Source organism: Hemitrygon akajei, unplaced genomic scaffold (assembly GCF_048418815.1).
Source record: "Hemitrygon akajei unplaced genomic scaffold, sHemAka1.3 Scf000096, whole genome shotgun sequence".
Taxonomy (NCBI): domain Eukaryota; kingdom Metazoa; phylum Chordata; class Chondrichthyes; order Myliobatiformes; family Dasyatidae; genus Hemitrygon; species Hemitrygon akajei.
In genome coordinates, this window is record NW_027331982.1 from 9954 (window position 1) to 26552 (window position 16599).

Below are 16599 nucleotides of genomic sequence, written 5' to 3' on the forward strand. Positions count from 1 at the left end.
ATTGTCCTGGCTGCCGGGGACCCAAACGGGGAGAAATTTATTGGCTGGCGGGTGGGAATCGGTGAAATTATTGCCATAGACGTCTGAAGAAGACACCTCATTGAGTATATTTAAAATGCAGGTCGATATGTTCCTGATTAGGAAAAGTGTCAACGTTTACTGGGATAATGGGGTAGAGAGGAATTGAAGAGCAAATTCACTGAGCCGAATGGTTTAATTCTGCTCCTGGATCTTATGGTTTCAGGGAGCATCTGGAGTATTGTGTTCACTTCTGATTGTCGAGCTCTTGGAAGGATTGGTTAGGGTGCAGAACAGGTTCATCAGGGTGTTGCCTGGATTCGGTGACATGTGCTACAAGTAGAGGTTTGATAAACTTGCTTTGTTTCCTCTGGCGGTAGAATACAGATCTGACTGAGGTGTGCAAGTTTGAGAGATAAGAGTTTGGGTCGACAGCCTGTATTTTGTTTGTTTATTTTTACATATGACTGGTGTCTAATACCAGAGGGCATTTGGTTAAGGTGAGATGGGGTAAATTTACAGCAATTGTGGGTAGTTTTTTAACAGAGTTGTGGGTGCCTGGAATTTACTGTCTGGGTCAACATGGCTTTGTGAAGGGAAGGTTCTGCCTCACGAGGCTAATTGAGTTTTTTGAAGAGGTAACAAAAAGCAATTGTTGAAGGTATGGAGGTAGATGTGGTCTACATGGATTCAGCAGAACCAACAGCTGTATTAATAGAAAAAAATATATTGTAGAATATTCAGGCTGCAAAGAGAGATTCTTTGAATTGTTACTTGAATCCAGAGATCAGCGAATGTTTAATGGCGAATTTTGATTCCCAAGCTTTGCCAAGTCAGAGACTAACATTTGAGATGTGGTTTGAACTGTGCATTTGATCACTCACCTATCAGCTGAGTGGGTAATTCAGATAACCCTTGGGCGATGTTCATGTATTCCTGTGGATCAGGACCTGTTTAAATATTTAAAAAAAAACATCCATGGAAACAGAGCTAAAATAATTAAAATAACTAAAATATTTATCTCAATGTGCTTTGTGTTCAATGTCTGGTTTTAACATACCGAGTTCCTGTATTTCCCTCAGTATTCTGTCCAATTTCGGTAACTCAGTCCTCCATGTCACAAAGGATTCTCACATCGCCCTCCGGGCCCGGGAGCCTTTGCCCATCACCAAACTGAGGAAGAGTCTGGAACTCTCTGTCCGGTTTCCCTTCTCTGTCAGCTCAGTGACTTTCTATAAAAGGAAACAATGAATTTATTGTGCAGCAGACAGACAGGCATGGAGAATGTACAGGAAAGTATCTGTTCATGGCCGCAGTAGCTTCAGAACAGATGCAGTCACTGGGCTGCTGCCTCATCCTCTCTGGGTTCAGTCATTAACAGAGAAACAGTAACTGAAGGAAATTCTATATCAATATTGTGTAAGAATAAGGATTTACTGACACCCTGCAGTAGATGCAATGTGATTAATTTCCTTGATCTGTCAATGTGCAGTATTACATCAACTAGATGTGACAACAAGAACTGAAGAGAGGGGAGAGAGAGAGAGCAAAAACAAATGGATCGCGGCTGACAAAAGTTTATAGTTGGGTGCTTAAATCAAAAGATAAATATTGAATCGAAAGGATACGCAGGTAGGTGAAAGTGTTGGGTCGAAGCTGCTGGCATTAAAAATGAAAAGTCCTGAGAAAGAGGTGATAACGGATTGGACGATGTAGATGTTAAGAAACTGCATAGGTAAAATGACCCTGATGATACAGGCCTGTTAACAGTAGCCAGGATGTGAGCTACAAATTACAACAGGAGAGGGAAGAGGTATGCAAAAAGGGGAATGTGAAAATAGTCATGGGGAATTTCAATATGCAGGTAGCTTTGGAGAATCTGGTCAGTGTTGAATCCTGAGTGAGGAAATTTATAGAATGCCTATGAGATGGCTTTTTAGAGAAGCCGATGGTTGATCCCACGATAGGACAGACGGATTTGCATTTGGTGTTGTGTATTGAGCCAGATTTGATTGGGGAGCTTCAGGTAAATAATCCCTTAAGAGGCAGTGATCATAAAATAGCAAAACTCACACTGCAGTTTGAGAGGGAGAAGGTAAAGTCAGATGGATCAGTGCGACAGTTGTATAAAGGAATTACAGAGGCATAGGAGAAGACCTGGGCAAAAATATATTCTAACATGACTAACAGGGACAATGGCAGAGCGGGATTGGCTGAAGTTTCTCGGAGCAATTAAGAAGGCTCAGGACAAGTGATCACAAAGATGAAGAATTATTCTAAAGGGAGGATGATCAACCATGGCTGACAAGTAGTCAAAGCAGCACGAAAGCAAAGGAGAGGGGACATAATATTACAAAGTATAGTAGAAAGCTGGAGGACTGGGATGCTTTCACAAACCAACAGAAGGCAATTAAAAAGCCGTAAGTAGAGAAAATATGTAAAATGAAGGTAGGCTAGCGAATAACGTAAAATAGCTCACCAAAAGGTCCGTCTGATATATGAAGAGTGAAGGAGAGGAAAGTGGATTTTGTGCCACTGGAAAATGACAGTGGAGAGGTACTGTCAGGGGACAAAGAAATGACAGAAGGTATTAGTAAGTATTTTGCGTCAGTCTTCACTGTAAAAAATACACTAAAACGTGCCAGATATTTGAGAATGTCAAGTGGCAGAAGTGAGTGTACTTGCCTTTATTAAGGAGAAGGCACTCGGGAAGCTGAAAGTTCTGAAGATAGATGAGTCAGTTAAGTTCAGTTCAGTTTCTGTTTATTGCCATTTAGAAACCACAGAAGCAATGCAGTTAAAAAATGAGACAACGTTCCCCCAGAATGATATCACAAAAGCATATGACAAAACAGACTACACCAGAAAATTTACATAACGTTTTGTAATCCCCAAATCCATAGTCCAGAGAGGCTGCTGCGTATTAATGTCGCGCTACTGTCTTAGCGCGTTCCCCGGAAAGGAGCTCCAAATACACCAGACAAAACAAAACTACCCAGACACACCAAGTCAGGAGACCAACTCTACCACCCAACAAACCAAAAACTAAAGCTACAAGACCTGATCAACTGCACTCGATTGCTTCTGAAACAGGAGGCTGAAGAGATTGTGGAGACATTAGTGATGATCACTCAAGAATCACGAGATTCTGGAATGGTTCCGGAGGACCGATCATTTTAAACTATAGGCCATTTAGTCTGATCAGCGTTTGGGAAGACGTCAGCAGTCGATAATTGAGGATAATGTTTCGGGGTATTTGGACGCACATGATAAGAAAAAGGCCAACATCCATGGAAGGGAATCTTGTCTGACAGAACTGTTGGAATTTTTTGAGAGAACAGCATGCTGGGTCGACAACGGAAAGTCAGTGCAAGTTGTTCACTTGGACTTCCCGAGGACCTTTAACCAGGTACCACACATGACGCCGTTTAACAAGACAGGGAACGGCAGTATGACAAGAGAGACACTAGCATTGATAGAGGATCCATGATTTTCTCCAGACAGATTTTGACTGACTGTCAGGAAGCACAGAATGGAACAAATGGGGCTTTTTCTTGTTGGATGTTGGTGACCAGTGGTGTTCTGCAGTGGTTGGTTTTGGGAGAATTCCTTTTTCCGTTATGTCAATGATTTGAAGGCTTTATGGACAAGATTGCGCACGTTACGAAGATATGGGGAAAGACAGGAAGCGTTGAGGAAGCAGGGATTTTGCAGCAGGACATGAATGATGAAAAAATTGACAAATCAGTGACAATTGGAATGTAGTATAGGGAGGTACATGGCCATACACTTTGGCAGAAATAATGAAGACATAGAATATTTTTGAGAGTTCTAAAGAGTCTCAGGAGACCTGGTGCAGGATTCCTTGCAGGTTGAGTTGGTGTTAGGAAAGGCAAAAACAAATGCTAGCGTTCATTTCGAGAGGATTAGAATATAAGAACAAGCACTGGCCGGACCTGACTTGTATATTGTGAACGGTTTTAGTCCCCTGATCAGTAAAAATACGCGATGCTTTGTGGAAAGTCCAGAGAGGAATCCAAACTGACAGAACCAGTAATATTAAACCTGATTTTGATGAGAATGATTCCTGGATGCGTCTGTACTGGCTGGAGTGTGGAAGGATGAGGGGAATCTATTTGTAATCTGTGGAATATCGAAAGGCATTGAGAGGATGTGGAGATGATGTTTCAAAGTGGGGGAGTCTAGAACCAGACGGAACAGTCTCAAAATAGAGGGACGTCCATTTAGAACAGAGATGAGGAGATTCTTTAGCCGAGGAGTAGTGAATCTGTCGAATCCATTGGCACTGACAGCTGCGGAGACCAGGTCATTGGGTATATTTAAAACAGAGTTTGGTACCTTCTTGATTAGTCTGGTCAGCAAAGTTCACTGGGAGAAGGCAGGAGAATAGAGTTGAGAGGGATAGTAAATCACCCATGACGTAATGGCGGAGTAGGAAGATGTGTTCCGATACCTTATGGTCTTATGATGTGTAAAGACAACAGAAAGTTAAGGAATGTCAGTGCGGCCGTCATTTGATGGAGATCGCTACTGCCTGGCACTCGGGCTGCAAAATGGTGATCACTTCCTGAATGCAGGCATGGGCTTCCTCATTTACTGAGGAATTATGAATTAAACATTGAACCGTCTTCAAGCAACATCTTTCTCTCTCTCTATCTCTGGCTATCCATCCCATAGGATGATGATGGTTCCTTTCAGTCAGTTAGTGGGGTGGTACCCCACTCCTCAGAAAGGAACCGTGTGCGTGAGTGGATTTTAGGTGAGTAGGGCGTTGCACCGGTCCAGATCCACCCTCTCGATATCCCCTCCCGGATCCAGCAGCCTGGTTGGGTCCAAGATGGCTGGGGGAAGTTCTGTTGCAGTTACTGGCCAGACCAAGCTTCGATGCGAGGGATGCCCTTTCCGTACTTGTTTGCGAGATGACGTTGACCCTAACAGATGGGTCATCCGCCCTTAGACAGGTCTTGTTTTTCGTCCTGCAGGGTGTCTAGCCACCCTCCTCACCAGGCCAGCCTGGTGGGGGAGCTGGTTTAGTCACTGACCATCCGACCATGCGACAGGTAGTACTGGGTTACATGGTACCGGTAGCACTCAGACAAGTGGTCTGACCAGAACATTCACCGATGATGGAATTAAGGTAATCGAGGATACAACTGAACATGGATGAGCTTAGGACATTGCTCTGAGAGATAAGAGGAATGATGTCCCGGCCTTGAATGATTGATCTCCCAGAACAGTTAGCAGTTGGAAATTGGAAAGGTTTTCCATAACTCGAATAATGGTCAACAATTATGCAATAAATCAGCATAATTCCCTGATGGTCCACTGCACTGTAAAATAATCCCTCAGTTTCACTGCTACCAGGTCTGAGCAGTTACAGTTGCTCAGCATCTGAGATGAGGTAGTAAACTGGATTAGATACTGGCTTTTTGGAGGAATCCAGATCGTGACTATAGACTGTTGCATTTCTGATTGGCGCCTGTAACTCGTTAAGTGTCACGGGGATCGGCGCTGTGTCTGTTGTTGTTTGTCATCTATATCAATGATCTGGATGAAATTATGGTTAACAGTATCAGCAAATTTGCGGATGACACCAACATTGGGAAGGTGCAGTGGACAAAGAGGAAGACTACAAGAGCTTGCAGTGAGATCTAGACCAAATGGAGAATGGGGTTAAAAGGGGCAGATGCAATATAATGCAGACAAATTGCACTTTGGAAAGGCCAAGCAGGGTAGATCTTACACAGTGACCGGTAGGGCACTGTAAAGTGCGGTAGAACAGAATGATCTGGGAATACAGGTCCATAAGTCATTGAAAGTGATGGCAAATGTGCTCAAGTTGTGGATCTGAAAGAAAGTTTCTTATCGCATTAACCTTCATCAATGAAAATATCGTGTACAATAGATGGGATATGATGTTGCATAAGACGTTGATGAGGACTAATTTGGATATTATCTGCAGTTCTGCTCACCTACCTACAGCACAGATGGAAGTAAGTTAGAAAGAGTACACAGAAATAAAAACAAGGATGATGTCGGGAAGAGAAGACCTAAGTTCGAAGAAAAGAGTGACCGGCTTAGGACTTTATTCATTGGAAAGTGGAAGATTGAGGGGAGATTTGAGAGAAGTTCACAAAATCACATGGGGTATAGACAGGATAAATGCAGCAATATTTTGTACTGAGGTAAAGAGGTATTACAACAAGAGGTTATCAGCAAAGGGTGAAAGGTGAAAAGTTCAGGGGGTACAAAGGTGAAACTTGTTGACTCAGAGGGTGCTAAGAGTGTGAAACTAGCTAGCAGCGCAAGTAGTGCAAGTGGTTAAAAGAAGTCTGGATAGATCCATGAATGATAAGGGTATAGTGCACTATGGCCTGGTGAAGGTCAATGGGAATACATAGTTAAGTAGTCCAGCATTGAATAGATGGGCCAACAGGCCTGATTCTGTGCTGTACTTTCCTATGACTATGACAAATCAGCCACACATTCTTTAGGAACTCACGGAGCCAAGACCAGATATGGTTAGCAGGTTTTCCTCTGTCAAGTACGGCGGTAAAGTCGGTTGTCTCAGTTTACAATCTGACAGTTTAATATTCGTCCTGGATTAGTGAGATGAGGTGAATCTGCCCGATGGTCCAAACAAGATTTGAAATTAGATTCAGACTGAATGCCTGTTCGAAGTCCAGATATGCAGCCACTGCTCTTATATAACACTGATAAATACAGCAGGTGTGAGAGGAAAAAAAAAGCTGAGGCTGACCCTTTTGCTCCCAGTGCTCCCCACATTAACAGCTGAAACCAGATCTGCTGGAGACAAGTCAGAAATCAAAGTCTCCATCCCCAGGTGAATTCCCAGTCTCCATTCACGCCAAGAACGTGAAGGAGATTAATTTTGGTCACTATTCCCAGCAGTTCGGTGACAATACACAAACCACACTCACCTCATTTTCTTCTCTACTGAAATATCCCTCCTTTGTCAACATCCAACCGAGTCTCTCAACCTTTTCTTCAATTGCTTGTTTGAGTCTGTCGCTATAGAATTTTGTCAGTTGGTACAGTCGATATTCGCCCCCCTCTTCTAGGAGGTCAGAGATTGTAAACTCTGGCTCTGTGAATATAAAAAGGAAAATGTAGGCTTGAACTGAAATATTCTTCGTTTCCGCCGCTCTCACCAAACTCAACAAAGAAACATGACTTGAACCTGCCTACAGACACAAAAATGGATTTAATCCCAATCTCCGACACTGGCCTTAAAACCTACCCAACAATGTTCTAGGCATTACGTAATAGAAGGACCGTATTTAATGCAAACCAATCCATCCCCCATCCGACCCACTCACCTATTTCAATTTTGGATGGGCAATAAATGCTGGGACTGTCGGTAATATGCGCTTCCCAGAGATACTCTCTCCATCCTGGCGAATACATTTCCCTTAATGCACATCCTAGAAATACTCTCTTATCTGGACAACTGCCTTTCCTCCAATACACATCCTGGAAATCCTCAGAGCAGGTAGTACATTTCCTGTAGTGGGGTAACGGGTGCCCCACTACACTACATGTACTACACCCACACATTCCCCCTCCCTCTGACCAACCCTCCAACAAGGAATCGCTTTTACCCTCCTCCCTGCCACATTCTGCAAACACATCACCCTCATATTTCACACACCCGCTGCTTGTTGGGGACTTGAAAATTCCGTGCTCAATGAGCTTCCGAGCTGACAGGCAGTCGCCTCACTTGTGCCGGTTCCAGGGTCCTGATCGGTGTCTCTGATGTCACTGTCTCTGGGCTGACAGGCAGTCGCCTCACTTGTGCTGATTCTAGGATCCTGATCGGTGTCTCTAACGCCACTGTCTCTGGGCTGACAGACAGTCGCTTCACTTGTGCCGGTTCCAGGTTCCTGATCGGTGTCTCTGGGCTGAATTTGCTCCACTTCCGCTGCGGCCGTACTGCATTCTGGGACATTGCTCTCAATCTGACCCTGCTTCGGTACATTGCTTCCCTTGTCCCGATCATCTTTCCCCGATGATCCACCTGGTAAAAACCTCTTCAGTACGTTCCGTAATCGTTTCGATTTCCTACCTGAAACAAATGATGAATTGCAGGTTATTGGAGTATGATTTAGATCTGAGCAAAACTGATTCCGACTGCAATGGAGCCGTGACTCTGGCTGACCAGATTTGGAGTGGGACTGTGCTGGGTAATGTGAACCGTACATCCTGCTTGGTGACCATCCTGATAAGCTGGTGACTGGACATATTCACTCCCAGTAAAATAATAGGATAGACACAGTAATGCCAATCACTTAATTCACAGCAGTTGAATGATGACCACGGGATCTGAATGCAACGGTGTTGGGTGATACTGGGAAATTAAATAAATATATGACGTCAAATTTACCGGCCTGTAATTTCTCGGATTACTTTTAGATCCTTTTTTTTAAAAAAATGGAACAATATGAGCTATCCTTCAATCCTCCAGCACCTCACCCGTAGATACCGACATTTTAAATTTATCTGCCAGGGCCTCTGCAATTTCAACACTCGTCTCGTTCAAGTTCCGATGGAATAACCTATCAGGTCCTGGGGATTTATCTTCTCTGATTTGCCTCAAGATAACAAGCACCTCCTCCTCTTCAATCTGTATAGGTTCCATGACCTCACTACTTGTTTGCCTTAATTCCGTTCACTCCATGCCAGTTTCCTTAGTAAACAGAGATGCAAAAAACATGTTTAAGATCTCCCCCATTTCTTTTGGGCACATACATTGCCGACCACCCTGATCTACAAGAAGACCAGTTTTATCCCTTACTATGCTTTTGCTCTTAATATACTTGTAGACGCTCTTTGGATTACCCTTCACCTTGACTGCCAAAGCAACATCTTGTCTTCCTTTAGCCCTCCTGATTTCTTTCTTAAGTATTTTTGTACACTTTTTATACTCCTCAAGCACCTTATTTGCTCCTTGTTGCCTATACCTGTCATACATCTCTCTGTTCTTCTTTTTCAGAGTTCCAATATCCCTTGAGAACCAAGGTTCCTTATTCTTATTCACTTTGCCTTTAATCCTGACAGGAACATAAGAACTCTGCACTGTCAAAATGTCTCCTTTGAAGGTCTCCCACTTACCAATCACATCCTTGCAGAGAAAAACCTGTCCCAATCCACGTTTTTTAGATCCTTTTTCATTTCTTCAAATTTGGCCTTTTTCCAGTTTAGAGCCTCAACCCGAGGACCAGATCTATCTTTATTCATCATCAAGTTGAAACTAATGGTATTATGATCACTGGAACCAAAGTGTTCCCCTACACACACTTCCGTCACCTGCCCTAACTCAATTCCTAATAGGAGATCTAATATTACATCCTCCCTAGTTGGTACATCTATATATTGATTTAGAAAACTTTCCTGAACACATTTTAGAAACTCTAACCCATCTAGACCTTAAACAGCAAGGGAGTCCTAATCAATGTGTGGAAAATTAAAATCCCCTACCATCACAACTTTCTGTCTCCTGCAGTTGTCTGTTATCTCTGCGCAGATTTGCTCCTCCAATTCTCGCTGAATATTGGGTGGTCTATAATACAACCCCATTAATGTGGTCATACCTTTCCTGTTTCTCAGCTCCACCCATATGGCCTCGGTAGACAAGCCCCCTAATCTGTCCTGCCTGAGCACTGCTGTAACATTTTCCCTGACTAGCAATGCTACTTCCCCACCCTTCATTCCTCTGCCCCTACCACGTTTGAAATATTGGAATTCTGGAACATTAAGCTGCCAGTCCTGCCCCTCCTGTAGCCAAGTTTCACTAATGGCTATAATGTCGTAATGCCACGTGTCAATCCAGGCCCTCAGCTCGTCAGCGTTCGCCACAATACTCCTTGCATTGAAATAGACACACCTCAGAAGATTATTACCATCTCCAAAGAGTCTTTCTGATTTTGCATGAACTTTTAACATTATTTATTTTCACCCGCGCTCCACTATCTGCTCAGGAGCTCTGGTTCTATAGAATGGACTTGATTAAGCTGGAAAGAGTTTAGTGGAGAATGACAAATATGTCACTGGACTAGGATGTTGGGTTTTCAGTTATATGGTTCGTCTGGGACCGTTTGCCCTGGATAATTGGAGCTTGAAGGGTGACCTTACACATATACTTAAAAATAATCAGGGGCGTAGAATGGGTAGATGGTCATAGTCTTATTCTCGGGGTAGAGGAGTCTAAGACTCGAGGGCAGAAATTTAATATGGACCGACGGGGCATTCATTCACGTGGCCGGTGATCGGTATCAATTACATGCAGCCAGAGGGGGCAGTAAACACAAATAATTTTAAAGTTGAGAGGATGTGGGCAGAGAAAAGGATAGAAGTCTTTAAGGGAAATTTGGGAAAAGCTGTGGGAAAACGGAGCAAGCACAAAAGACATTTGGATCAGCATGAATTAGCTGGGCCGACGGACCTGTGTCCAGGCTGTTATATCTGTTTTATTCCCCCCGGAATCAGAGTTGAGCAGAATCACAGTGCCCATTGGGGACTGAGACATTTGGTCATTGGCTATACCGGGTTTTCCATCAGAGATCCTGGGAATTTTAAATCCAGGTAGCAGATCATCTTAATAGGGAAATATTGAGAACTCACATTCACCATTTGTACACAGCGCAGACATGGATTCGGGTATTAAAATACTGAAGCAAACCGCATATTTATCCAGAATGAGATGTCATCTGATCCTCAGCCATTACCAATGCTGCCAATGTTCTCGGCTCGGCTACAGAAAACAGATTTCAGAAACTCCCCTCATCTCCTTTCCACAGCAGCCAAGAAAACCAGGAGGGAGTTGATAGCTGCCGTTCCAAAAACTGAAATGCTCGTTTATCACACAATCTCTGAATTCCTGGAAATGCTCCTACCATCTGGTTCTGAATTTTATAAATGAAAGTTGGAGATATCTTACACATCAGGGCCTGTCTCGAGGTGAAACAGAAACTGACCCAGGACTTTTACATAGACCACAAGCCCGCAATTGCATTCCTGTATTTCACTCACAGCCACCTGATCCAGGAGTACCTGCTCCTTTCACTTAGGTGAAGCTTTGAAACTCACTCAGGTGAGTGGAGTGATTCGACCATTATCGGTGTCAGGTCCCTGAGCTGGAACTGTTAGATTGATCAATTACATCAAGGCCGCTTTACCAGTGGGATCAATGATACTGCTTGATGAAAGTTTTCTGTGCCCAGTTAGCATCTGTGTAAGTTTTTCATTTGTACTAGTGTGTGCCAACAGGACAGAAGTTTAGATAGAATGATCCCAGTGATCATACCTTTGTCCATTCTGTATCTGACTGACGATTGTTGATTGCCGACGTCTTGTTTACACTTTGGTCCTGGAGCAGGAAAGCTCCACCTGCTGGTGATAATCTGAATTACACACAAGCAGACAGTGAGTCAGAGAGAGTACGATTACAGTATTTGCAAATAACAGTATCGCCATCCAATGCATCAGAGCATCCGTTGGCTTAGGGACAAAACATTCCCTGTTAACATGAACTCCCACACCATGTCTGTGTCTATTCAGTGCATCTACTGATAAAGTTACAGAGCAACAGAGCACAGATAGAGACCTTTCAGCCCAATGAGACAATGCTGACCACAGTGCTCACCGAGATGGTCCCAATTTCCTGTGATGGGCCCATTTCCCTCCTGGCCTCTTCATTCTATCTACACATCCCAACTGCTTCTGGAATTATAAAATTGTGCCTGCCTCATCCATTTCCTCTGGCAATTCCCTCCACATAATCACCGACCTCTACATGAAACCGTTGCTGCTAGTGTTAGTTTTGGAATCTATTTACCACTCCTCTGCCCATTTAGATCCCCTATAAGCTACGATAATCTTCACCGTGAACACCATCTACTAATTTTGTGCCATCTGCGAACTTACTGGTCAAGCCTTGTACATTCACATACAAATGTTTGTAGGATAGTAACTGTTCTGGAACATGGTGTTGCGTGTCCTGAGGCACCTGTACCTTCTACCTGATGGCAGCAGCGAGGGAAGTGCATTGCCTGGGCGGTGAGGATCTTTGATGATGGGTGCTGCTTTTCTACGGCAACATTTCATGTAGATAAACTCAATATTTGGGAGACCTTTACCCGTGACATACTGGACCAAATCCAGTATATTTTGAAGGATTTTCTTCTCAAACGCATTGGTGTTCCCCGACCGTCCATAATGCAGCCAATCAGCAGACTTTCCACCACACATCTGCAGAGGTTTGCCAACGTTTCTGATGACATAACGAATCTCCACAGACTCCTGAGGAAGGAGAGGCACTGTCGTACTGTGTTCGCAATTATATTTATATGAAAGGTCCAGTACAGGAACTCTGAGAGTGACACCCAAGAATTTAAAGTTACTGACCCCCTCCAACTCTGATTCTCCAGTGAGTACTGGCTCAAGGACCGCGGGCTTCCCACTCCGGAATTCTACAATCAGTTTCTTGGTCCTATTGATATTGAGTGAGAGGTTGTTGTTATTACTCCACTCAGCCAAGTTTTCAGTCTCCCTCCTGTATGCTGATTCACCTCCCATTTTGATAGAGTCCACAACAGAGGTATCATCAGCAAACATATATGGTGGTAGAGCTGTACTTAGCCACACAGTCACAGATGCAAAGCGAGTAGAGCAGGGGGTTAAGTACACATCCCCGTGGTTCTCCTGTGCTGATGGAGATCGTGAAGGAGATGTTTTTGCAATCTGAATTGAGTGAGGTCTACAAGTGAGGAAATCCAGGATCCAATTGCACAAGTATGTATTGAGGTCAGGTCTTGGAGTTTGCTGAATAGTTTTGCGGGGATGGTGCTTTTAAAGGTACTCCGATAATTTTGACTTTGAACTTAATCAGCTTCCCGTATGAGGCAAATGACATCGAGCTGCAGCTCCAGTTCCTTAACTCATTCTCTGCGGAGTTGCTGCTTGGTGCACCTGGTGCAGATGTGGTTATCTGGGAGGCTGGAGATCTCCCAGAATTTCAGTAATTTCTCTTTTTTCATTTTAAACAATTCACAAACATCAACTGATTTCACAATGCTTGTGATGTCCTGAACAGATTTTCCTGAAATGCAATGCCCATATTCACTAGTTTTCTCTTCATTCCGATACATCAATGTTCACAACATCCATCCCCAATACCTCCGCACCTCACTGTCAATCTGTTACATCTCCTGCTGAGGTCACCTGACTCTTCACTGAGGGGCAGTGATCAGAGAACTAAAGAAAAAAAAACAGGCAGCTCTCCTTCTTGTGCTGTTACCGAACAGTGGCTCACCAAAGATAACCGAAAAAGCAAATAACAAAGCTTTACATCATGTACTGTGAGTTTAATTATGAGCAAGAGTAACGCGGCAACATTCTATAATAATGAAATTGAAGTTGTATTGGCTCCTTTTACCCTGCGTCATGCTGCATTTAATTCAGCCTGTGCTGGTGATGCTCCCCCAGTTCGCTGCTCCAGGGGCGAGGGTCCTCTCCCAATCCCGACCCCGCAGAAAATCCCAACACAGAAAGGAAAGGAAACTGCCGCCCATCCAGGAACAGTGAGCATGCGCAATGACTGTTGCATCATCAGTGCAGGGGGTGGCGGGGCTGAAATGAAACCTGCAGATGCTGCAGATCTGCGGTAAAATGAAAGGGAGACACAGGGTCCTGTGACTGGTGGAGTGTCTCCCGTGACAATAAACCGGATCCTTATTTTAATTATGTGGAAATATCAGATAGACTGGAAATTCGGGAGGGAGGTTTAATTGAAGTGTACACATTTTTGAGTAGCTCAGAAAAATAGAAAAAACTAAATTCTCACACAAATGGGTAATATACCCAGAAACTTTGGCTGCATTTCGGCAGGTTGGAAGAGTGGAATGGAGTCAGGAGAAATATATTCCCCACCTGCAACGGAAGGTCGTGACAGATGTAGATCTCATTGCCTTGTCCAAACGGGCGAAAGACGTGTGTGGTCCCAGCATCACAGCCTCATCCTCACCCCTCCCGAGGAGCAGAATAACAGGGGCTAAGCGTTATCTCATCCAAGGCGGTTTGGGGTGCAGGTCCCACAACCCGGACTGACCCCGGCAGTTCAGTCCAGGAAGCGGGGCGAAGGCCGCCAGTTCGATTGAGATAACGGGTCTCACTGCCCAGCATCAGACCTCCTCACTCGGGACTGGTCTCAATACTCACCGATGGGAAAGTTATGTCTTCACCCCGCAGTCAGTGATCCATCCCCCGGCTCCCCGCCCAGGGGACTTGTCCCGACCCTGAAACCTATTCAACAAAGAATGGAATGGAAAACACCGCCCATCCGGGAATGCGAGCATGCGCATTATGAACAATGCGTCATCAGAGGGGAGGACTGTCCAGGGTGATCTGCTTTGGGATGGAGTGGCTGCATCCAGTGCAGAGTCGTGTTGTTTAGGATTTTCATAAACAGCAGTTTTATTGATGTTAGCTGGAATTGCCAGCAAGGAAAACACATTTTGCATCAGGTAACAGAACACCTCCTGTACACAGTCTTATCTCCTGGAAAACTAAACACTTTCACAATGTCGACGTTAGGTATCCCTTCCTCTAAAAGCGACTGAATCATTCAGATCGCTGATCACTGAGAGCAATTATGGTTTGTTGGTCATTAAAGTTCGCCCTGGGTGGTTTGGATGGAGTTGATGTGGAGTTCGGTGTGTCACAGTGAAAGAACCGGACAGCCAAACGCTCTGACCTAGTGACCTCCGGCCATGGATGGTGCCGCAGTGAACCTCCTGCAGAGCGCAGGCGCGGTGCCGACTCCAGCTGACGCCGGCTGTGAGGAAGGGGCTGATCTCGGCTTTGAGTAAATAGAGGTTGGGTTGCAGTGGGAAATGTCCGGTTTCGAGCTCTGCCGGACAACCAGAGGCTCCGGGCTCTCCAGTCTTTCAGTCCCGGTTTTGCGCCTGACCGGGATTGTGGGATCAGTTAGATGCGGGTCCCCTTGCTGGGAGGGTGGACCTGCGTGAAGAGGTGCTGTCTATATGTGCAGATGTGGGCTGAATGCTGGGAAGGATTTGGAGCTATCGGCACAGTAGAGGGAGGGTGGGATATTGAGCGTTATCGGACGCAGTTATTGGACGTGGAGGACGGACATGGGGCAAATTAAGTGGTAAACTAGGGAGGATCTGGTCCATTGGATCTGACAGGATATGTCAGGAAGCAACAATTTTCTCTTCATATTAATTAATTACTGTCTAATCTTGCTGTTAACACTGTTTGTTACAGAGTCCCAGAACCTAGAAAGTCTCAGTCTACACATCTCTTGTGAGGCCGCACTTAGAGTATTGTGTTCAATTCTGTTCACCTCATTGTAGGAAGGACGTGGAAACTATGGAGAGGGTGCAGAGTAGATTTACTAGGATGTTGCCTGGAGTAGAGGACAAGTCATATGAAGCAAGGTTAGCAGAGCTGGGATTTTTCTCTTTGGAGCCTAGAAGAATGAGAGGGTACTTGATAGAGGTCTACAAGATTATGAGAGGCATAGATAGGGTGGATAGTCAGTACCTGTTTCCCAGGGCACGAATAGCAAACCCCAGAGGGCATAGGTACAAAATTATGGAAGGGAAGTTTAGGGGGGACATCAGGGTAAAGTTTATTTTACACAGAGGGTGGTGAGTGCCTGGAATGACTTGCCAGGGATGGTGGTGGAGGCTAAAACATTCGGGGAATTTAACAGCCTCTGGGACAGACACATGGAGGAAAGAAAAATAGAGGGTTATAGGTTAGTTTGGGTTTAGTACTTTTTTTTAAGGATTATTTGGGTCGGCACAACATGAAGGGCTTGTACTGTGCCGTACTGTTCTATGGTTCTAACCTAGACAGCCATCACCGTCATGGGCTGCGAGTACAGATTGGAAATGGAGAGGGGGTGTCAGTGACCTCTGCATCAGAGAAGGACATGGGTTCGTACAGCCGTCTGTCAGATATAAATGTTCTCACAGTGGGATAAGAATTGGTGGCAAATCTGGAGTTAAGAAAATGGGATATTGCCCGACACAATCATCACATGTCCTACCGGCTAACAGGAATAAAATACTTTTAATATAAAATTGAAAGTAAAGTGCTGGAAACTCGGTACATCAGATTGGATGTGTGGAAAGAGAAACACTGGAAGACTCAGTATCAGAACTGGGACTGTCCAAGATGCAGCCCGATCTGCTGAACGATTCCAGCGTTTGCTCTTTTTACTTGAAATGTTGCGCAACTATTGACCGATTACAAGACGTTTGTGACGGCCTGAACGAAGCTGCACAACTTTAATGCCCACATTCATTAATTTTGCCCTCATTTCAACACAGGGATAATACAGTCGATACATTCAGTGCTCACAATATCCTCCCCATCCCACTATCAATCTATTTCCTGACAAAAGAGAAACACAATGGTCATTTGGTAACGCTGAAACTAAAATCGGAATGGCTGTCATCAACCTACGTGCTGTATTGAATAAATCCTCTGATAATCCAGGTAACAAATACAGAT

The 16599-nt window shown here is 44.4% G+C and overlaps 1 protein-coding gene across 2 annotated transcripts in view; it reads right to left on the reverse strand.

The window, feature by feature from the left end:
• Positions 1–938: 938 nt before the first annotated feature.
• The window catches only part of LOC140722980 (uncharacterized), a 35827-nt gene continuing 20166 nt past the window's right edge, over positions 939–16599 (reverse strand). The window contains exons 3-7 of one of the 2 annotated variants that reach the window (XM_073037604.1): positions 11363–11459; positions 7712–8125; positions 6981–7147; positions 1079–1250; positions 939–968 (exon numbers count right to left, since the gene is read on the reverse strand). In XM_073037604.1, coding sequence (XP_072893705.1) covers positions 1149–1250; positions 6981–7147; positions 7712–8125; positions 11363–11372 — 693 coding nt within the window. In that variant the 5' untranslated portion in view covers positions 11373–11459 and the 3' untranslated portion in view covers positions 939–968; positions 1079–1148. Of the gene's footprint in view, positions 969–1078; positions 1251–6980; positions 7148–7711; positions 8126–11362; positions 11460–16599 lie in introns of those variants that run through there. The other variant, XR_012097781.1, reaches the window with a different exon arrangement.